General features: G+C 39.7%; 2 protein-coding genes across 2 annotated transcripts in view; both read right to left on the bottom strand.

The window, feature by feature from the left end:
- Positions 1–24,274, bottom strand: part of LOC130073060 (gastrula zinc finger protein XlCGF7.1-like) — a 296,214-nt gene that overhangs the window by 146,353 nt on the left and 125,587 nt on the right. The gene's annotated exons all lie outside the window — the stretch shown is intronic.
- LOC130073065 (gastrula zinc finger protein XlCGF7.1-like) lies at positions 4,215–5,497 on the bottom strand. The gene has a single exon (XM_056238492.1). It carries the CDS (start codon positions 5,493–5,495, stop codon positions 4,575–4,577), a length of 921 nt encoding a protein of 306 aa, XP_056094467.1. The 5' UTR covers positions 5,496–5,497; the 3' UTR covers positions 4,215–4,574.

Raw genomic sequence — 24,274 nt, 5'->3', positions numbered from 1 at the left:
AGCTATCCGAAATGATTAGAGATAACATTTTTTTCACCATCTACAATATTTTTGCACACTGTTTGTCAATCGAAGGGCAATTTCCACAGCATCTGCATGATTTCATATTTTTAGATTGAGATTTAAATTGCAAGTTCACAAGCAATACATTTGCAATTTCGTTCTCCAATCATGATCATAACAAATACGATACAGGCATAATTCTCATTCCACTTCCTGCTCCGCTACTGTTCGGACGCTCTTGCTTACTGCTCCGCACTTTGCTCTATCGTTTTTATATTTAATCTCCTTTTATCACCTGCTTTTAACTTCAGCAAATAAGCACAGTGCTCAAACGCTTGGATTATTATAAAAAAGCAGAATTCTTTTATCCGTCCAGCCTCCCACTGAAAGCTTACATACCAGGGAAGGGAAAACACAACTGCCTACATTCAAAAAGATAAGAGAAAATGCCTCTTCTGGAATCTACTTGCTGCACTAAATGCCACAGACTTTTACAAAGGATTGCAGTTCTTGAAACAAAGTTACTTGCGGGACCACCAAACCAGACGGACCACACAACAGAGCTGCGTCATGGACGCCCTCAGCATACAGCCGGTGAGTCCCATGAATCTAGTCCTCCTCGACAGGCCATACTGAGTGTAGAGAAACAAGCAGATCGACTTACAAATCGATGGCACAAACAGGGAGCGAGACCCAAAAGGCACTCGAGACATTAGATTGTCACGAGCATCACATATTGCTGCAGTAGCATCCTCTACCCCAGATACGGCTCTGACAAGGATTGCAAACACTGGTCTCCTACCACCACCTATACATCTTGAGAACAGATTTGAAGTATTAATGAATGAGGAATCCCCAAACGTGATGAATGTGATCGAACACAGACTGAATCAGCCAGTAGCTAACACTGCTAACTGGCACTCAAGGTCGAGCAGACAGCGGCACTCAGCTCAGAGCGCAGCCGAGCCCAGGACTCTGATAGTGGGGGACTCCATAATCAGAAACATTATTAGCAGGGATACAACTACGTGCTGCCTTCCACAAGGAACAACTTCTGATGTAAACAGGGAACTTCAGAACATTCTGATAAAACATAAGACTGCAAATCGACTCATCATTCATGTGGGGAATAATGATATTTATAAAGATCATTTAGAACTATTTAAGAAGGATTTCAATGAACTTTTTGAAACACTTAAAGACCAAAAGTTCAAACATTCATCAGTGGACCACTCCAAGCAAGAAGAACAAACAGGTTTTCATGGTTGCTTGGGCTTAACACATGGCTACAAAAAACTGCAATATAAAAGGAGTGAACTTCATTGACAACTTCAATCTTTTCTGGAGTCAGAGGCAACTGTTTCAACAGGATGGGCTCCACCCAAACAAACTTGGTTCAAGAGTGCTAAAGGACAATATCTACTTCTCCCTCCATCATCCTTCTGCAGTGTGTGCCAATCCACTCAACCTGAATGGCACACACACACCTGGACACAGTATGAATGACCACAGGACTTCACTTCAGCACCTGAATGGACATGCGGTTGACAAATCACACAAAGACAATGAGAACACCACTCAGCCACAACAACTTCTGCTCACGGACACAATGTCAGCAGAGCCCCGCCCACAGAGCTCTCCACAGACAGACCGGGACATACTAGAACTGCTCCGAGATTCAGCTCCCAAGGACGACTTTCTGGGAAACAGCCAGGGAAACCAGGACAGCATATTACAGCCTTCGATAACACCAGAGCAACAGCCCCTCTCACCAGACATGTTATCCCTCTCTCCAGCATCTCCACTTCATAGAAAAAAGTGGAAGAACTAGTGTATGCTCGAAGCCCACTATCCCACTCTTATGCTGCAAGCCCCCAGATATCAACCAGAAAACGGCAGGCCCCACAACCACCAAAGCCTGCTGGCCCAGCTTGCCCTCACCCTCCTCTTGTGAGAGCCCCCACTAGTCACTTCCCACTTCTAGTCAACGACTTAACCACATACAACCTGGATTTTATTTTCTAAATGAAACTTGGCTAGAAGACAGCAGCAGTACAGCAGTCCTCAATGAATCATCCCCTCCTAACTTTACTTTTATGAGTGTCTGCAGAGCGGGTAAGAGAGGCGGGGGTTTAACTGCTCTTTTTAAAGATGTCTATCAATGTAAGCAAATATAATTTGGGAATTACCCGTCTTTCGAATATCTGGGTATTGTGTTAAAAGGTGCTCCATGCATTTTACTTATTATTTCCAGGCCTCCAAAATACTCTCCAGCCTTTGCTGAGGAATTTACAGAACTGTTATCAACAATTACCTCAGAGTTTGACGGTTTTGCTATTACTGGAGATTTTAACATTCACATAGATAATTTAGAAACCAATATTACTCAGTATAGACCAGTACTCAGCATGTACATGGACCTACACACAATCGTGGACACACTCTAGATTTACTTATCAGTAAGGGTCTAAACATTTCATCAATTGTTATTAAGGATGTAACACCGTCTATTAATTTCTGTATTTTCTTTGATATATTGATCTCTCCTGCCATTGAAGCTAGAATTGTGTCTGACAAGAAGAGATGCTTAAATGAGAACACTAGTGTACTATTTATGAAGGCTTTATCTTTAACGCCAAGTATATCTGCTGACTCTGTTGATTTTCTACTTGATTTTTTTAACTCAAAAGTTAAATGTAGTTGATGATAATTGCTCCAGTGAAAGTCAGGAAGAAGAGTGGTAGACAAAAAGCACCTTGGAGAAGCTAAACAGCAGTGCGAAATATGAAAAGACAATGCAGAAAAGCAGAGCGTATGTGGCGGAAGACAAAACTTGTAGTCGATTATAACCTCTACAAAGACAGCATCCATGCTTTTAATATAGGCAAAGCTAGACATACTTTCTTCTCAAATATTATAAACATCAACTTAAACAACACACACACACCATTTTTGCTACTGTAGAGAGACTGATAAACCCCCCAAGCCAGATTCTCAGACAGCGAGTGCAGTGAGTTTGCTTTTCTTTTCTGAGAAAATCAATAATATCAGAAAGGTGATCAACACAACCTTGAGTTGCTCTGGGGTCAGACAGATCAGACCACAACCTGATAATGCAGTTACTATGTCTGATTTCAAAGAAATTGATGGCAAAATTTTGGAAGAAACTGTACAGCACCTTAAACATCAACCTGCGCCCTTGACGCACTTCCCACATCTCTTTTTTCAAAAGTGCGTTAAACAGCTTAGAAGCAGATCTCCTAAAAGTGGTAAATGCTGAAAGTCACAAAACTGAAGTCATTGCGTTTGGAAACAAAGATGACATTCTCAAGGTGAACGCATACCTTGACGCTAGGGGTCAAACAACTAAAAATCAAGTCAGGAATCTTGGTGTGTCTCTAGAGTCAGACCGTAGTTTCAGTAGTCATATCAAAGCAATAACTAAATCAGCATTCTATCATCTGAAAAATATTGCAAGAATTAGATGCTTTGTTTCCGGTCAAGACTTAGAGAAACTTGTGCATGCTTTCATCACCAGCAGGGTGGATTATTGTAATGGCCTCCTCACTGGCCTTCCTAAAAAGACCATAAGACAGTTGCAGCTCAGTGTGAATTATCAAAGACGCGATCTCAGAGAATCGCAGACGAGTCGCTGATGCTTGTGAGATATTTAGCATGCTAAATTTGAGATTCAAAATCCTCCTGTGTGAAATGTGTTTGACTGAAAACTACATCAGCGATGACCTACAGCCAATGAGAAAGCAAGATACAGGTCAGCGGGAAGTTCGGGGTGGAGTTATAGACCAGAATATCACTATTTTAATAGATATTTACAATTATATCAATAAAAGTAATGTACTAGAAGACAATAAATTAGTCATTAATATTTATTCAAAAGCGAAACATGAAAAAATATTAGGCTACAGAAAATGGCTAATAAAATAATAAATGCTCATCTGTCGCCATCAGATGAGCACTGGTTATAATGCCAAATAATGTCCGTTTTAGTTTTAAATTACAGTTCTTTTTGTTTAATGTTGGATTTCCCACATCTTTAATCGTTCGGTTTGACAAATGGAGATAATCTCAGAAGAATGAACAAATAATGTTCTTGGTCATCACATTAAAAATAACATTTAAAGTGCTGGATAAATGTGGGGTGTGTGTCCAATTACAGACACTATGTTTCTTATTCCAATGTTCCCATTAGCTTCAATTCTTTATTGCAATTGATAAAACTGATTTATTGGCAAATTAGGTATGTGTGCATTAAAATATAAATACAACATTAAAAAGTCAACCATTAATGGTTTTGTAACGATGTACAAGGTACAGAATTACAGCTTACAGTTCACCTGAAATGCCCAAGATTGTTGGGCAAGAGAAAATGATTATTTTAATTAAACTCCACAAAGAAACAAAACACATCTCTTCACAAATTGTTTCATGGCAACACACTAGTTTTCTGAACTATTAATTTGACCTACCCCAAAGGTTCACCTTGTCAAACAATCAAACTTAACTACTAATTTTAGCAAATCATCCAGCTTTTGTTGAATCTGAACGTCAAATTATTTACTTGTAAGTGTATTATTTGTAACCGATGGATCTGAACATGAACTTTGCTCATTAGACAACTTCGGGCAACGTTTTTTCTTATGAGTCTGTAGATGAGATAGCTGAGTGAAACTCTTTCCACAGTGTGAACACTTGTACGGTTTCTCTCCAGTGTGAACTCTCTGGTGTGTTTTTAAGTTGCTGGATGTAATAAAGCTCTTCCCACAGTCAAAGCACATATAAGGTCTCACACCAGTATGAATACTCTGGTGCACTTGTAAAGTTTGCAGTAGTAAAAAACTCTTTCCACAAAAAGAACAGAAGTGAGGCTTCACACCAGTATGAACGTTAAGGTGTGCTCTTAAGTGTGATTTCAAAACAAATGTTTTATCACACTGATCACAGCTAAATGATCTCAATCCAGAGTGAGAGAGCAGATGATAGTTGAGATTTCTTTTGGATGTGAAACTCTTTCCACACTGAGAGCATGTGAATGTTTTTTCTCCAGTGTGAACTTTCATGTGCACACTTAGGTGTCCTTGATGTCTGTAACTCTTTCCACAGTGAGAGCATGTGAACGGTTTTTCTCCAGTGTGAATTCTCAAGTGATCATTTAGGTGTTCTTTCCGAATGAAACTCTTTCCACACTGAGTGCATGTATAAGGCTTCTCTCCAGTGTGAATTCTCATGTGTCTTTTAAGGTCTGATTTCTGTCTGAAACTCTTTCCACACTCAGAGCAGGTTAAAGATCCTTTGACTCCAGATTTTCCAAATTGTTTCTGTGTGAAATTCTCTTCAGTCTTTGAAACGACTGCATTTCCATCTTCATTTGTGAAATTATGAGGTTTTTCTAACAGATGCTTGTCTTCATTTTTATATGTCAGTTTTCCATCTTCATTTGTGAAATGAGGATGTTTGTCTTCATTCACTTCCATCAGGTCTAAAACAAACATATTAAATTCAATTTTAAAAAGGACAAATGAGACACAAAGTTAATTCTTACATACACCACATACAACAATTTAGCACAAAGTTTACAACTGAGTCTACTAGTATTTAATTTTAGATGTATTGATGTATTCCTCATCAGTCATTAAAGAGAATGAAGGAAAACACACCGACCTATTTGTTCCTCTGTATCTTCATCTTTTATTCTGCAGGGTCCTTCCTTAATCTCCATCTTTACAATAGTATGTCAGTAGTTTCTCCTGGAGTAATTCCTCCTGCTCACTGCTTCTTCTCCTGTGGGAAGATGGGAATATTCCCCAGCATTTAAACTCTCATGAACGGCTGTGGGAGCTTCACTGACTGAAGGAGTGAATTGTGGTCGTTGTTGCTCATTTAGCAGATGATCATCACACTTACAATCACTCTGGATTATTCATGGTTTAAGTGAATTAAAGGTTGATTTCTGTAATCAGACATCAATTCAATGAGGGGATGTGTACAAAATAGAGACAAAGGAATAGTTTGCCATTCAGATGAGATTTACCTAAAACTAGTTATTTCTTTCACTAAAGACTGTACCGTAATTTACAGCTGTTTTTTAGCTTATGCATAGTTCAGTTTAAACCTTGCCCTTTTTGGATATCATAAATCCTCCAAAAACTGCACAAATGTGGAGTGAAAACATTAAAATTACATTTGTAAAAAAAAAAAAAAAACTTATTTCGTTACAAAATTATATTTTGTTGTCTGGGGTCTCTGGAGACACCAAGACCCTTTGGTTAACCCCTAAACGAAGACAGCACAAGGGTTAAAGAGCCCGTTTCCAACCGGTTAAGTCATTGCATCACTTCAGCTGCCGTTAGAACCTCCGTTTGCTATAGAAACAGTCGGTGTTCTGAAATCGCGAACTTAGAACTGCACCCTGTATTTTAAGGAAGAACATTTATTTATTTACCATACATTATTAATTTACAAAGAAAATTGGTGTCTTTAAAGGTTGGAGTTTTCCTCATTTTTTAAATTAAGGTATTAAGATCAATTTCCAAAAGATGATATTTTATTCCTCTTTTTTTCAACTTTAGCATGGGTGTGTTCACTTATGCTAAGCACTGATATATATATATATATATATACACACACTCACCTAAAGGATTATTAGGAACACCATACTAATACTGTGTTTGACCCCCTTTCGCCTTCAGAACTGCCTTAATTTTCGTGGCATTGATTCAACAAGGTGCAGAAAGCATTCTTTAGAAATGTTGGCCCATATTGATAGGATAGCATCTTGCAGTTGATGGAGATTTGTGGGATGCACATCCAGGGCACGAAGCTCCCGTTCCACCACATCCCAAAGATGCTCTATTGGGTTGAGATCTGGTGACTGTGTTTTAGTACAGTGAACTCATTGTCATGTTCAAGAAACCAATTTGAAATGATTCGAGCTTTGTGACATGGTGCATTATCCTGCTGGAAGTAGCCATCAGAGGATGGGTACATGGTGGCCATAAAGGGATGGACATGGTCAGAAACTATGCTCACGTAGGCCGTGGCATTTAAACGATGCCCAATTGGCACTAAGGGGCCTAAAGTGTGCCAAGAAAACATCCCCCACACCATTACACCACCACCACCAGCCTGCACAGTGGTAACAAGGCATGATGGATCCATGTTCTCATTCTGTTTACGCCAAATTCTGACTCTACCATCTGAATGTCTCAACAGAAATCGAGACTCATCAGACCAGGCAACATTTTTCCAGTCTTCAACTGTCCAATTTTGGTGAGCTCTTGCAAATTGTAGCTTCTTTTTCCTATTTGTAGTGGAGATGAGTGGTACCCGGTGGGGTCTTCTGCTGTTGTAGCCCATCCGCCTCAAGGTTGTGCGTGTTGGGGCTTCACAAATGCTTTGCTGCATACCTCGGTTGTAACGAGTGGTTATATCAGTCAAAGTTGCTCTTCTATCAGCTTGAATCAGTCGGCCCATTCTCCTCTGACCTCTAGCATCAACAAGGCATTTTCGCCCACAGGACTGCGGCATACTGGATGTTTTTCCCCTTTTCACACCATTCTTTGGAAACCCTAGAAATGGTTGTGCGTGAAAATCCCAGTAACTGAGCAGATTGTGAAATACTCAGACCGGCCCGTCTGGCACCAACAACCATGCCACGCTCAAAATTCAGGTGATTGTCTTGACCAGGACCACACCCCTAAATGCATTGAAGCAACTGCCATGTGATTGGTTGATTAGATAATTGCATTAATGAGAAATTGAACAGGTGATCCTAATAATCCTTTAGGTGAGTGTATATGTATATATATATATATGATCTGACGTAACTAGTAACTAGCTACTTGAGTAGTTTTTTCACTGGAAACTTTTTTACTTTTACTCAAGTAACCTTTAAAATTATTACTTTTACTTGAGTACAGTTTTTGGATACTCTACCCACCTCTATATATATTAGGGGTGCAACGGTTCGGGTCGGTTCGATACGATACACTTGTGTCACGGTTCGGTACGTTTTCGATACAGCAAAAAGAAAGAAATGCCAGAGAAATTTCCTTGATTTAAGTTTTTTAATTATATTTTTATTAAAACTAACATCATAAAGTATGATTTTTTTTTTTACTTTGAGCAATGATGGAGCTATACTTGACTTTTCTTAGGAACATAAAACAAAACAGCTCCTTGGACAAAATGAAATGAAATATTGTAGTAATTATAAACAAAGGTTTATTTTAGTTCAGATTAACATTTGAGGGCAGCAATTGTATTTATAATGTCAAAATAAAACCGACGTAATGTTACTTGAAAGCATTATAGCCTACTATTCCTGCCAAACTTCCATGGTTACAGTTAGTAGTGTTACTACAGTAAATCCATGGTGAATGTTGCTGATCTGTGGACACTAAATAGTTCATTCATGGCACAATGTTTCTTCCTGGTTTCCACGTCAGCGCTGTTTGATCCGTTAATAACAGAGAAATGTGAATGTGAATTATACAGAAAGGACTGCTTCGACTTTGCTTTTCAACCTGTAAGAATTTCCTCAGAAAACAAACAATAAGGTCTCACACGTATGAATGCGCTCATGCTGTTTTAGATAATCCAATTGTGAAAACTCAGTCCACATAAAGAACAGAAGTAAGGCTTCACAGCAGCATGAATTGTAAGGCGTCTTAAGATTGATTGTAAAACAAGGTTTAATACACTGATCACAGCTGAATGATCTCACTCCAGAGTGGCGGCGCAGATGATCTTTGAGAATGCTTTTGGATGTGAGACTCTTTCCAGACTCTTTTCCAACATTACATTCTGGTTCAATTGACAAATTAGAACCAAAAAGAAAATCATTGAGTCCCTAATTAACAAAATCCAGTTTAGTATCTAGTGTTAGATGTATTGTTCCATGTCAGTTTTCATCTTAATGTTCCTCATCAGTCATTAAAGAGCGCAGCAGAGAGGAAATGGCGCAAATCAAAAGACCTTATCTGCCCTGAGTATTTATCAGTCTCTGCTCTCATCCTTTTCTGTTGATGTTAGTGCTGCAAAATCTTCACATATTTCCACAAAAAGATCACCAACGCTTCTAACACATGAACACTTTTCAAGACATTCAACTCTCTCCTCTGTCCACCTCCATTACCACCCACCTCATCTTTAATTGCTGATGAACTTGCTAATTTCTTCACCAACAAAACAACAACTATCAGCAGTCAGTTCTCAGCTCCACACACACAGGAACCCAGACTAACCTCTCCCACAGCCAAAAACCTTCTCTCAACTAACCGAGGCAGAAATATCTAAACTTCTCCTCTCCAGTCATCCTACCACATGCCATCTAGATCCCATCCCCTCACACCTTCTACAAGCCATCTCTCCCACACTTTTACCAGCACTCACACACATAATCAACTCATCCCTCCATTCTGGCATTTTTCCTACAGCGTTTAAGCAGGCTCGGGTAACTCAACTGCTTAAAAAAACAACATTAAACATCACTTGTAGAGAGTTATAGACCTGTTTCTCTCCTACCATTCATTATTATTATTATTTCCTTTATTTATCCAGGAGAATCACATTGAGATATCACTATCTCTTCTTCCAGAGAGATCTGATAACACATACATAATTCATAGCAAAAACACTTGAACGAGTTGCTTTCAACCAAGTATCATCTTTCCTGTCACAGAATAACCAGCTGGTGGTCAACCAATCTGGCTTCAAGAAAGGGCATTCAACCAAGACTGCATTACTGTCAGTCACAGAAGCCCTGCAGATCGCAAAAGCTGCTTCCAAATCATCAGTTCTCATTCTCCTGGATCTGTCTGCTGCCTTCGATATTGTGAATCATCAGATCCTTCTGTCCACTCCTCTCCACTGGTTTGAATCCTATCTCACAGGTAGGTCCTTCAGGGTCGCATGGAGAGGCGAGGTATCCAAAGCACATCAACTGACCACAGGGCTTCATCAGGGTTCAGCTCTTGGACCTCTCCTCTTCTCCATTTACACCACATCATACAGGCATATGGTTTCTCCTACCATTGCTATGCTGATGACACCCAGCTCTTCCTCTCATTTTAACCCAATGATCCCACAGTAGCTGCACGAATCTCAAGCTGTCTGGTGGACATCTCGGCATGATTGAAGGAACATCTCCTGCGCTCAACCTGGCAAAGACTGAGCTTCTCATCTTCCCTGTCACACCATCAAGATCGGTCAGAAATCTTGGAGTAAAATTTGATGACCAGCTGACCTTCACAGACCTGCACTGCACTACATCAGGAAGATCAGGCTTTTCCTAACTAAGCGTGCAACACAACTTCTCGTCAAGGCCCTGGTCATTTCTAGGCTTGATAACTGCAATGCTCTTCTGGCTGGACTTCCATCATGTGCAACTAAACTTCTACAAATGATTCAGAATGCCGCAGCTCGTCTTGTCTTTGACAAGCCTAGAAGGGCCCACTCTGCACTCGCTACAATTCGCTGCTCGCATCAAGTTCAAGGCATTGACGCTTGCTTACAGATCTACCACAGGCTCAGCTCCCTTCTACTTTCACTCGCTCCTACGAGTCTACAACCGTAACAGAAGCCTTCGATCGGTCAATGAGCGACAGCTCGTGGTACCATCACAGAGAGCCACAAAATCACTCTCCAGAATATTTTGATTCACTGTTCTTTGCTGGTAAAATGATCTCTCCACCTTCATCCGGAATGCAGAATACCTGACAACATTCAAAAGACAGCTGAAAACTCATCTCTTCTGTGAGCACTTAACCTCTTAAAAAAATAAGAAAAAGAAAAAAATTATTTCCTTTTCCTTTAATCCTCCATTGTCTGGCTTATGCTACTCTAAGTGATGCCTGAACTTTGTATTTTGAGCACTTCTTGCGTTGTTTTTGCCTCTTCATGATGACTCGCTTGGTTTAGTCCTCATTAGTAAGTCGCTTTGGACAAAGGCGTCTGCTAAATGACTAAATTGAAATGTAAATGTAAAGAGAATGAAGGAAAACACCAACCTATTTGTTCCTCTTTATCTTCATCTTTTATTCTGCAGGGTTCTTCCTTAATCTCCATCTTTACAATAGTATGTCAGTAGTTTCTCCTGCTTGCTGCTTCTCCTGTGGGAAGAATTACATTTATTTATTTAGCAGACGCCTTTATCCAAAGCGACTTACAAATGAGGAATTAAGTAAGCAATTCATTGTGGTTCAAGAGGCAAACAACGCAAGAAGTGCTCAAAATACAAAGTTTCAAATATTGCTTAAGCAGGACAAGGGAGGGGTTAAAGGAAAAGTAAAGGATATAATTTATTTATTTATTTTTAAGAGGTTAAGTGCTCACAGTAGAGATGCATTTTCAGCTGTCTTTTGAATGTTGTCAGGGATTCTGCATTCCGGATGAAGGTGGAGAGATCGTTCCACCAGCAAGAAACAGTGAATGAAAATATTCTGGAGAGTGATTTTGTGGCTCTCTGTGATGGTACCACGAGCCGTCGCTCATCGACCGATCGTAGGCTTCTGGTAGGGATGTAGATTCGTAAGAGCGAGTGAAAGTTGGAGGGGGCTGAGCCTGTGGTAGATCTGTAAGCAAGCGTCAATGCCTTGAACTTGATGCGAGCAGCGAGTGGAAGCCAGTACAGAGTAGGGGTGTAACAATACATCCAAATGGATCGATGCATCGATCAAACGTCTAACGATAAGTTGCATCAGTGCCACACGTAAAATATTAATATGAGGTACCTTTATTTTGACACTTAACGCAATTCAACGTCCCTCTACGCATTTCCTCCAAAGCGCGCATTTTCGTTTACTCACCATACTGTCTTGTAAACGTTAATTTGTAACGCAGCTGTTGCGATCAGATCTTCTCCCTTCGCCAACTCCTCGAAGAAAGGATCCGATGTGGCAAAAGAATAGTGATGGTTTTCATTGATTTCTCTGCAGCCTCCGACAGCGTGCACCGCCCAGCCTTATGGAACACACTACGAGCGGAAGGGTACCCTCCAAAGATCATACGCCTCCTCCAGAACACCTATGAGGGGTCTACCAGCCATGTACGAGTTCAAGGAGAAGTGACAACCGACTTTCAAGTGAATTCGGGAGTTAGACAGGGCTGCATTCTTTCTCCCAGCCTGTTTAACAGTGTCGTGGACTGCATCCTGAGGCAGGTCTTCTTTGGACGACGCAGAGTGAGATTTGGAGCTTGGGTTGCCGAACATGCCACAGATCTGATGTACGCTGACGACAGTGTTTTTCTCACAGATGATGATGCCGAAGCCTCCACAATTATCCAGGATATCGAAGAAGCTACAAGATTTGGGCTTAAAATCAACACTGTCAAAACAGTTGTTATGACTTCAGACAACTCTCCGGCAGTTGTATACCTTAATGGGATTCAGCTAGAACAAGTCGAAACATTCAAATATCTGGGGTCGACCATTCAAGGTAACAAGATCGCAGCATCAGTTGACATTACCCACCGAATCGGATCTGCAACTTCGGCCTTTGGTTCGACTTCCTGGTGCATCTGGAGGAAAAAGTCTCTAACAACAGCAACGAAGGTTCGTTTATACCGCACTCTGATTCTACCAATCCTCCTATATGGAGCGGAAACTTGGGTACTCTTAGAGGCAGACGTGAGAAGATTGGAGGTGTTCCAAATGCGCTGCCTCTGCCGGATTCTTGGAGTTACACTCCTTGACAAGATCCCAAATGAGGAAGTTCGCCGTCGCTGTTCTCACCAACTGGAAATCAACGTCTTGATTAAACGTGCCCGCCTCCGATGGTTTGGACATGTTTGCAGGATGGATGAGCACCGTCTCCCATACCGCACCCTATGGCGAACCAGGCCAGACAGCTGGAAAGTATTAAGAAATGCACCTAAAAAGACGTGGATCAAACAAGTGGAGATGGATCTAGCAGCGTACGGTATTTCACCCGATTATGACAACAAGAACGCGGCTCAGGACAGGAAACAGTGGAGAAAGATCGTGGAGTTCGTATGCGAAGGCAATTTCCGTTCAGCACCCACGGTTCCATATAACCTACGGCCACGTTAGGACTACGGAATCACGGGAGAGAAATAATAAAAAAATAAATAATAAATAAACGTTTTGTCACAAAAGCCGGTATTGTCCACTGTCAAGGCATCGCGAGTTCATGTTTTACAGCAGAAACCAACAAGCACCCTTGTTGTTTGTGAACACAACCCGATAAGTCAGTTTTAGCGAATCAGCGTGCAGTATTCAGGTCAGGTGACAAGGCTGATAGTCACATCGGAAAGACGCAGAGCTGAGAGAAGTTTCGTCAAAGCTGACAGAAAGTGATCAAGGATTGATAATTTCAAAGAACTTGATAAACCCGTGATATCATCTTCGGGGCGTAAAAGGAAAATAAAAGCTGAAACTTTTTATCAGAAACTTTCAGGTGTCTATGATTAACCGAGTGTTTTATTATACATCATATCAATTCCTTGGTTTTGTTTAACTCTGAAACATGAAATGTGCTTTTGCTAAAAATATAACTTAAAGTCCCTGTAAAGGCAATTCTAAAAAAAAAATTCTAAACACATTATAAATGTTAGAAATGTATTGCTAAAATATATTACAAAGACTGTGAACTGTGAAGTACTGAATTGTGGAGTTAGACCGTTAAACAGTTTTTCACTGTTGCTGTGTTCCGGATTTTTTGGGTGGGGCTAAAACGGGGGCTCGATGACGCACTGGAGCCCCTGAGCTCCTGGACACGCCCCTACTTGATGACACACTGGAGCCCCTGAGCTCCTGGACACGCCCCTACTTGATGATGCACTGGAGCCCCTGAGCTCCTGGACACGCCCCTACTTGATGACACACTGTAGCCCCTGAGCTCGTGGACACGCCCCTACTTGATGACGCACTGAAGCCCCTGAGCTCATGGACACGCCCCTACTTGATGACGCACTGGAGCCCCTGAGCTCCTGGACACGCCCCTACTTGACACACTGGAGCCCCTGAGCTCCTGGACACACCCCTACTTGATGACACACTGGAGCCCCTGAGCTCTTGGACACGCCCCTACTTGATGACGCACTGAAGCCCCTGAGGCTGGCCCCTCCCCTAACAATAGAGCACATTTGCATCAGTTCGCCGCTCAATCGCGAGTTACTGTCAGTACTATTAGTTACTATTGCCTACAGTTTGCTAGCTAGCTATGCCTTCGTCATGGAAATGCGTATTACCTGGATGCGATCACGTACAAAACAGATTGGTGTTCTTATTTAATTTTCCGAAAAACTATCACATAAAGAAGAGTTGGATTAATTTTTGGATTAATCACCTTGATGGAGAGCTGAGGATCACCGCCCAAACCCGCCTCTGTAGCGATCATTTTACACGGGATAGTTTTATAAACTTTCGTCGGAGACAACTGGGATTCACTGATAAGTTCAAGTTCAATTTATTTGTCAATTCTTACTCCATGTACAGAACATAAAGAGGATTGAAATTCCGTTTCAGTCAGACCCATGGTGTTAAACTCCCTAACACAACAATAGACAATTAATCAAAAATTATATATAAAATCACAATACAAACATTTGGCACCTGATTGTTTCAATAAATTATAAGTATAAAAGCAGCAAAAAAATGTTTTAAAGTGTCTTGTGCATTGTGTTCGTATGTATGCATCTATGTGTGTGCGCATGTTTGTATGTGTGTATGTGCATGTGTGTATGCATGCTTATATGTATGCGTGAATATATACATGTGTGCATACCCATTTGCTATTATGAAAAGAGTCAAAGTTCAGTGCAAAGAGGGAAGTACTAAAAAGGCAGAAGGAAGAGAGTTCAATTTCCTGACGGCCTGGTGGATAAAACTTTTTGTCAGTCTAGTGGTTCGGGCCTGCAGGCTCCGAAACCTCCTCCCAGATGGCAAAAGTCTAAAAAAGCCGTGTGAGGGGTGGGTGGAATCACCCATTATGCTGAGTGCTTTTTTGGTTAGTTGTGAGTTATAAATATCATTGAGGGGAAGCAATGTAGCACCTACAATTTTTCCGGCTGCATTCACTATACGCTGCAGCATTTTCTGGTTGTGAGTAGTGGAATTACCAAACCACACAGCGATGCAGCATGTCAGGATGCTCTCAATGGTACCACGATAAAAAGAGTACATGATGGGTGCCGGGGCTCTAGCTTTCTTCAGTTTGCGGAGGAAATAAAGGCGCTGTTGGGCCTTCTTAGCCAGTGATGTGGTGTTTGTAGACCAGGAGAGGTCCTCTGTTATGTGCACACCCAGGAACTTGGTGCTGCTTACTCTCTCCACAGCAACACCATTGATGGTCAAGGAAGGGTGCTGGGTATGAGCTCTCCGAAAGTCCACAACAATCTCCTTTGTTTTCTCTATGTTTAAACAGAGATTGTTTTCACTGCACCACCTGGCCAATTGGCACACTTAATTTCTGTAGTTTGTCTCATCATTATTGTTGATGAGACCCACCACAGTTGTGTCATCCGCAAACTTAATAAAACAATTTGTGCTGTACATTGGTGAACAGTCAAAGTAAACTGAGTAAAAAGCAGGGGGCTAAGAACACATCCCTGGGGGGCCCCTGTGTTCAATATGATGGTGCTCGATGTGTTTATACCAACCCGAACTGCCTGTGGCCTTCCAGTAAGAAAGTCCAACAACCAGTTGGACAGGGAGTTGTTTAGGCCAAGCTGGTCCAGTTTCTGTATTAACTGCTGTGGAATGATGGTATTAAAACCCGAGCTAAAATCTATAAAAAGCATTCTCACATAAGAGTTCTTTGTTTCCAAGTGAGAGAGAGCTGAATGAAGAGCAACAGAAACTGCATCATCGACGGATCGGTTGGCCCGATATGCGAACTGGAAAGGGTCCAGGGAATGGGGAATAATGTGTTTGATATGTTGCAGGACTATCCGTTCAAAGCACTTCATGACGATAGGAGTCAGTGCGACTGGACTGACTCCTATCCTAATCCGCTGGCCGAACCGACTATCTCTCGCCTCGGCCTCCACCCTCCCGTCCCGAAAGCAGTATCGCCTAATATCACCGTCGGCAGCTTTCCCACGAGTGGGCGTAGTTTCAGCGCAGCCAGCGGACACGCCCCCAGCGTTTGAGAGCGGAGAATAATGCTCACTTTTGCAAGATTTTGATAGCTTATTTTATGTACTTGCCGGCTTTTTTTATCATTCAAATTTGGCTGGGTGGCTAATAACACATTTTTCTGTGGTATGACAAACTCAGAACACATACTTAATTTTGACTTTACAGGGACTTTAATATATATTTAAGAAAAACTAACTTTCAATTAACTTTAATTTTGTAAGTTACCTGTATTTCTCTTTAGTCATTACTTAATCAAAACAACCCAGCTGCAGTTTTATTGATATTACTTGGAATGCACAATAAAAAAAAAAACATGATTTATGAAAATTAACAAGAACGGAATCTGTTTTTGCAAATGAACTCTTCTGTTGTAAACGTCCCAATTGGGAGAGGTTCATTTGTATGTTCTGAATCGTCTGTAGACGTTTGATTGAACATGATGGAAGTCCAGCCAGAAGAGCATTGCAGTAATCAAGCCTAGAAATGACCAGGGCCTGTGCAAGAAGTTCTGTTGTATGCACTTGATCGAGCTGTCTTTACAATATTGTCTTTGAAGGTCAGTTGGTCATTCAAAAATTACTCCAATATTTCTATTTGAACTTGATGGGGTGATTGATGAACCTAGCTGAATTGTGCTTTAAAATGGGAATATTCCCCAGCATTTAAACTCTCATGAACGGCTGTGGGAGCTTTACTGATTGAAGGAGTGAACTGTGGTTGTTGTAGCAGGACACAGTTTATGAAACAACAAACAAAATCAAATTTAAGTTTAAATGAAATGAAAAAGAGATAAATGTAAAAAATATATATAAAAATAATATAATTTTTCATATATATATTTAAATGCATAAGCATTCATAATGCAAACCATTGACAGAAATAAGCTCCGTTAGAACAGAAAATAGAATAGATTTTGACTATTAGGTAGGTGCACGAATATTAGAATTTTCGATCTGTAATTATTATTGGAAAAAAAAAATACTATTCGAATTTTACTTTTTTTCTTTGCTTTTTTCTTGGTGCTGTGGAGCGTGCTTAACAAGTGGATTGTATTTGATCACATAATGTCGTCGTCTGCTTCGCGAAGTTTGGAATTACTTTTAATCAATTATTAATGAAACTGAGTTATCACAATATCACCACCACAATGAGAAATCACATGAAATCCAAACACCAGTCGACCGAGGAAGCAGCTGTCCATCACTGCATTCACGACTGCAGGTAAGCGCAGCTGTACCCAGAGGGAATCGTGATCCGAGATGATATCTTCTGGTAGCAAAATGATTTTGAGACATATGCTTCCTTTAAGTTTCGTTGAGGGAGGCAGGTTTAAGAACAGAAAATGCAAAGTGCTGTTAGTAACCTCACTTTGCACACTGCGTCTCTACAACGTTTGTCAGTGCAGCGTGTTTTCTCACTCGAGCATGTGGATATTATTGTTGTTCTCAACATGAACGTGAAACAATATAAATACGATAATGCTGACTGTAGGTTCTAGGGGTGTAACGATATTTGAACCGAACCGAAAAAACGCGATACACCACCCACTATACGTATCGCGATACTCTCATGGCGAACCGAACACGCCCCGCCCCCTGCTGCCCCGCCCAGCCCCGGCTCATTGCACCTCATGTGTTATGTGTACACAACGAATACAGGGCTGTTGCCTAACCACCATTAACCACATATAATCGCAATAAGCTCAGTGTTTTGTTACTTTTGATAATAAGCAAGGTGTAATCTTTCAAATTATGTCTATTTGATCACGAAATGCAAACAATAAATGCCGTTTTGGCGCTCTTAGATGTGGCGTGACAGATATCACTGTATGCATGTGGCAGCGCGGAGCGCGATCATCTCTTCCTCAGTTACAGAATAAACATGAATGGACACCCGAAGGTATGTTGAAAGATACAGTATACTTACTGAAAGGCATCATAACTCGTGTAAACACTCAATCAGTGTTTCAACAGCAGAAATACGTCAATAAAACGCTTAGTTTTTCACATAGCTTTATATTTACCTCAGGCAAGTCATTCAGTGTCCACAGCTTGCTGGTTTGCTAACTCTTTCACTAAATAAATGCTATATATTAGCTTATATATTATATTTTACTTAACCTGTTTATGATATCTTGATTATTTAATGTATGTTTAAAATAGTTGTCATGAAAATAAAAGCAACTGTGTAAATTATTATATAACAATAACAAATTAGAGTAAAAACATGTTAATGCAAAAATTGCCTTATGTGCAGTTAACATGTTTTCATACAATTTGTTATTTGAGTGTTGATTATTATTATATCATTTAGGCTAAAAGTCTAGGCTCTGTTGTTAAAGCTGCAGTCCGTAGCTTTTCCTCTTTGTCGCCATCTCTGTGTTCGAAATCTGTAACTGCAGTGATTCGCGGAATTATCATCTTTACGTGGGTTGTAAATCGGCATGAAACAGCGCGGATGAACACAGTGTTTTGAGGCGAGTGCTGCTGTCAGTCACCGCGCTGTGTGGATACTGTCATACAGAATCACAGATTCACTTTTTGAAAGTTCGACCAACATAAGAATTTTCATAAGAAAATGTCTTCTGAACAAGTAAGTAACATCCATTTTTGTTCTGACCAACTAAGGGGAAAAAAGTATTCGACATGATAAGCTTCGTTAGATTTAATCAACGCGATTTACAGCAACCATGCAAATTATAGCCTACTTTGTTGTCAAATTGTTCATGTTAACAACATCACATCAGCATTGCGTGACTAATGTTAAATTTAATGTGTTTAAATTTAGCAGATTTAGCAGAAAAAAAAACGTCTCTTCTTCCGTTTTGAACCCCTTCAAAACACGGAGTTCACGCACTTTTCAAAAGCCCCGCCGATGTTTAAATCCTTGTGTTCGCATGAGACGCTTTCTTTCTCTTTCTCTAGCCACCTTAAATCCGAAGTCTTTTGGGTTTTATGAATCTCCAGTTGACACTGATGATTGTTGTTTGGATCTTTCTGGATGCCATAAGTTTAATTATGTAAAGTGCTGCGAGAAAAGCCTATACATCTAAACATCTCGTCACGCGCAGTATAGCCGGCTAGCCGAAACTCCTTCTTTATGTGTACGGGTGTGACGTCATGACGCAAAGACATGCTCGAATTTCCCCCGGAAACCCACCAGTACCACTGGAATTAAAATCATTATTACAAGCTAACCGTTTTGAATCTAGCTATGGCAAGCAGATAGTTTTGACCACTGGCAGAATACGTTTTTTTTTTATATAATTATTTTGGATTATTTTTAACTTAAAAAAGCTACGGACTGCAGCTTTAAGTTTTAATGTTATAGTAATGTGCAAGTAAGGGCTGTAGTTGACAGCATTAGCAGATAATTTTGTTATCCTTGAGAAACGTTTACTTGTAATTGAATTAATTTAAAGACAAGGACACAATTTGTTCATTAAAGCACTGTTTAATAAAAAATAAAAGCAATTTTAGCTTTCTAAACCCCCCCACCCCACCGAAATGAACCGAACCGAGACCTCAAAACCGTGGGACGAACCGAACCGTCAGGTTTGTGTATCGTTACACCCCTAGTAGGTTCTATACGATAATTGTCTCAGTCTGCTTTACCAGCGTTTTTTTCTGTTCGCGCTGCTTAAGCTTAAATGCTTTTGTTCATTATAGTTTTTGTTTACACATATTGTTAAATATTTTCAAATAAAAGAAAACCTTAAGATATATAGTAAGCTTGTGTATATTGCCTAATATAAGCTTGTTGAGAAATTGTGACAAAAATAAAAAATAAAACTTTTAAAAAATAACATTTCTTGTTAAACGACATTTAAATAAACAAATGTTCTGTTTCAATAGAACATCAATCTTGACATTTAATCAAAACTAGTTTTCACATACTTTATAAGATAACATATAGTTTAAAAGTATAACACAAAATTTTATATTAAAATAACTTAACTTGTAATGGTTACAAATTGGATGCATAAAATAATAATAACCAAGTAATGAATTTATCATCTCAAAAGTGGTGTTATTATCAGAAATGAGCTCTATATTACCAGCACTGTTAAACTATAAATTCCTCAATTCAGTTCATAGAGAAGCTGAATGAATATTGATGAGAGTTTATTGCTGTAATCAGAAAATCAATTAAACGTGTGAATGTGGGAAAATTACAGACAAAGGAATAGTTTGCAATTCAGAGATGCAGGCATTTAACTTAAAAACTCTAGTTCTGAGTATCAGATTGTTGCATAACAAAATGTACAAGTTAAACAGAACGTTAGAACAAAACTTTTTATTTGCCTGATAAATTTAACATAGTAGCTACTCAACACTGTTAATCTAATGGGTTGTGGTTTTACAGAGGGGAAGCTTTTTGTCATTTTATCAACAAGTGAGAAAAAAATAGAGCCCTGCTGACATTAGTTATGATTTATCATTAAAAACTCTGTTTACCAGGTTTCATTTGATAATTGCATAAAAGGAAAACAACTCATAATCTTCACAAATTGCAATGTGAAAAAAACAGTAATGTTTACGTTTCGCGAGCGTAGTGAACAACATCAGTTGGTTCATATCGATTAATTTCTGAATGATTCACTAAATGAACCGACTCATTTAGTCGTTTAGATTTCTCCTAAAAAAATGATAAAATGAATGTACTCACAGTCTGAAAAGCAGCAGATTTAGAGCAGAATGAACGGCTGTGTTCCACTTCTCATGTTTATGTCCCCTTCCCTCGCTCACTTCTCTTCTTCTCCTAGACTCGGATGTGTGTCATTGCTTCGGTTGCTCGAGCGCCTCTACTGGCGGAACTCCAGAGATGCGAATTCTTTACATTCACATTTAACAGGCAATGCCTCGGGCTAAAGTGAAAGTTGCTCAGATATTCTAGCCCAGTGGTTCTCAAACTTTTTTTTAGAGTGTCGTTCCCCTGAGGCATTTAACATCCTTCTGCGTACCCCCTCTCTTCCTCTTAGACTACAGTCACACCTTTTTCATTAAGTGACAATATTTGCCATTAAGGAACAATATAAAAATCGATTTTCCAGTATATTTGTTTCAAATACCTTTGTAAAATAAGTAGCCTAATGCATATGCAATGATGGTAAAAACTAAGTTATACTTTTAAATATTAAATTAAGTCGTTGTCTTAATGAATGAGTCATCAGCTATTCATTAGTAACTAAGCAAGTAGCTGTAGCCTATTTATGAATAGGTCATTGAATCCTTGACTCTCACGACTCATTCACGAAAAACCGCAGTGTGCTGCATGTTCTGCTGTGGCGTTCCTTGGAACTGTTATTTCGTTGCAAAATAGAGCAAAAAATACTGATAATACTGTGATGAACATCACTTAAAGGGATAGTTCACCCAAATATGAAAATTGGCCCATAATTTACTCACTCTGACTGAAAACGTATATGACATTCTTCCTTTAGACGAATACAATCGGAGTTATATTAAAAATGTCCTGGATCTTCCAAGCTAAATAATGGGATTGAATGGGCACCATTTTTTTAAATCAATACAAGTGCATCTATATCCATCATAAAAGTGTCCCAAACGGCTCCGACGGGTTAATAAAGGCCTTCTGAAGCAAAGCGATGCATTGGTGTTAGAAAAATATCCATATTTAAAACTTTATCGACTTAAAGAACTAGCTTCCAGCAGACGGCCGTATGCAAGTCGGCTTGCGCCAAAAGAGTAACAATACTTGACGATGTGTGACTTAGGATGTAGTAGTGTAAGCTTTGATGCCTCTCGAGGTTTAAACAAACAGGGCTGGGCAACCGCGTTCGTCATTACGTTGTGTGTGAAGTTTCATGGTTACTCTTTTGGCGTAAATCAATGCGTAGACAACCTGATTGAGCTGTTTCATTTAATTATGGAGCCAGATTAATTTAGTTTACCCAAAAACATTAATTAATGCATTAACTATCAAACATGTACTAACATGTTTAAGGCTGCTGTTATTCATGCATGAGTCATTATGACTCCTGTTGTAGTTAAGGATCGCCCTTCATTGGTTCATTATTAGTTCATATCTTTACTAATCATGAGTTCATGTTGAAGTAACTATTAATTCAGGTATTAGTATGATTGTTCATGCACCGTTATTGTAAAGTGTTACTGAAATACATCCTCAAATTTATTTTATTTTAAGGTTGGGTGAAATAAAATGAACGGCAAAACACAGCATTTTATTTGCGTACCAACGTTTGAGAATCGTACTCGGTTACTATTGTAACCTCGGTTCCCTGAGAGTTGGGAATGAGTATTGCGTAGCTATTACGCAGTGGGGAAACTCCTTTCCTCGAGAATATTGAAGCCTATAATTTAAAATGCAGTGCACCTGCACAGCAAATACCAGCAGAGCTTCTAGCTCGCCCATTCGCTGTGCTGAGGCAACTGTACACCCTATGGCAAGGGAGCGCAGACGTGCAAAGAACTACACATCAAAGCTGAAGCATGCTTCGAGTACCGGGATGCAGGTCTTCTGCTGCTTACTGAAACTTGGCTTCGTCCTGAGATGCCCAGCTCGTTGATAGAGGTACAAGGTTTTTCTCTTATTCGGGCGGATAGATCTGTCACCTCGGGGAAGAGCAGAGGCGGTGGCATCTGTGTGTTTGTAATTAAATGACCGCTGGTGTAGCAATACGACAGTTAAAGGAGAACTCCGGCGCAAAATGAACCTTTGGTCTAATAAAACATTGGTACCTAGTCAACCGTTTTCTGAGATTTGTTTTTATGATAATCGCATGTAAAGAGTTTTATCTCTAAAAACTGAGATAAAAAACTAAAAAAGTTAAAAACTAAAAACTTAAAAAGAGATAAAACTCTTTACATGCGATTATCATAAAAACAAATCTCAGAGAACGGTTGACTAGGTACCAATGTTTTATTAAACCAAAGGTTCATTTTGCGCCGGAGTTCTCCTTTAAGTTTGAGACCTTTCTATCTACCCAGAGAGTTTGGGAACATTTTGATTTGTGTTGTGTATGTCCCTCCGTCGGGCAAAGCAGCAAATGCCGTGAGCATCATAAGAGACTGTATTCAAGTCCAACTTCAACATACACCTGGAGCTCCTGTTTTTATTCTCAGCGATTTTAATCATTGTAAAATGGAGTCTGCTCTCTCTTTGGTATGAACAGTATGTTAAAGACAATACAAGACATAATAAGATCCTAGACAAATGCTATGGGAACATAAAAGAAGCATACACTTCAAGATCAAGGCCTCCCCTGTCAAACTCTGACCACAACACTATATATAAGACCAACATATAAGAGTTTAAAAGACACAAACCTGTGATTAAGAGCGTTAATGTGTGGTCGAATGACATTGTTGAATCCTTGAAAGGTTGTTTTCTTTGTACTGATTGGGAAGTTTTTCATAGCGATGATATTGATGAAACTACCACGGTAACGACAGATTATATAAAATTTTGCACTGATAATGTAGTACCCAAAAAAGAGGTGATCACTTACGCTAACAATACGCCCTACATAACTAAGGAAATTAAAAGCTGTATTAATAAAAAGAAACTAGCCTTTCGTAACCAAGATCGTCCCGCAGTAAGTCTGGCACAGAAGGAATTGAATGGACTATTGAGTGAGGCCAGGAATAAACAAAGAGCTTCTGGATAACAAGCTAAATATGTCTCACCCTAAACAGCTTTGGGATTCTATGAAATCCAGAACTAATATGCAGCCTTCAAGGAAATGTGTATCTACTCCTGATGATCTACAGAAAGCCAATGATTTAAATAACTTTTATTTAGGATTTGAGAAGAGCAGCCATACTCCTGTAAATAGCATTAGTGATATGGAGCCTTCTGGTGTTTTTAAAGAGAAGTTGCTGATTGATGCTAATCAGATCAACTACTACTTTAAACACATTTGTCCTAAGAAATCGGCAGGCCCTGATGGAATTTCAGCCTACATTTTAAAAAACTTTGCAGATGAACTGACTCCAGTATGGCTCCCTATATTTCAACAATCTTTGGATACCGGTATTGTTCCTAGCTTTTGGAAAAGGGCTGTGATCATTCCGGCTCCGAAGATAGTCAAGCCCGTAGAAAATGATTTTAGACCAATCGCGTTAACGTCTGTGATTATGAAATGTTTTGAAAAGTGTATTGTGTCAA

This window comes from Rhinichthys klamathensis, unplaced genomic scaffold (genome assembly GCF_029890125.1).
Source record: "Rhinichthys klamathensis goyatoka isolate OS25496 unplaced genomic scaffold, OSU_Roscu_1.1 h1tg000523l_1, whole genome shotgun sequence".
NCBI lineage: Eukaryota > Metazoa > Chordata > Actinopteri > Cypriniformes > Leuciscidae > Rhinichthys > Rhinichthys klamathensis.
Note: the sequence above shows the minus strand (reverse complement) of the source record. Positions and strands in the feature narration are given on the sequence as shown.

What these genes read in the sequence shown, in the direction of transcription:
- LOC130073065 (XM_056238492.1), bottom strand. Translation starts at nt 5,495, where the DNA reads ATGGAAGTGAATGAAGACAAACATCCTCATTTCACAAATGAAGATGGA.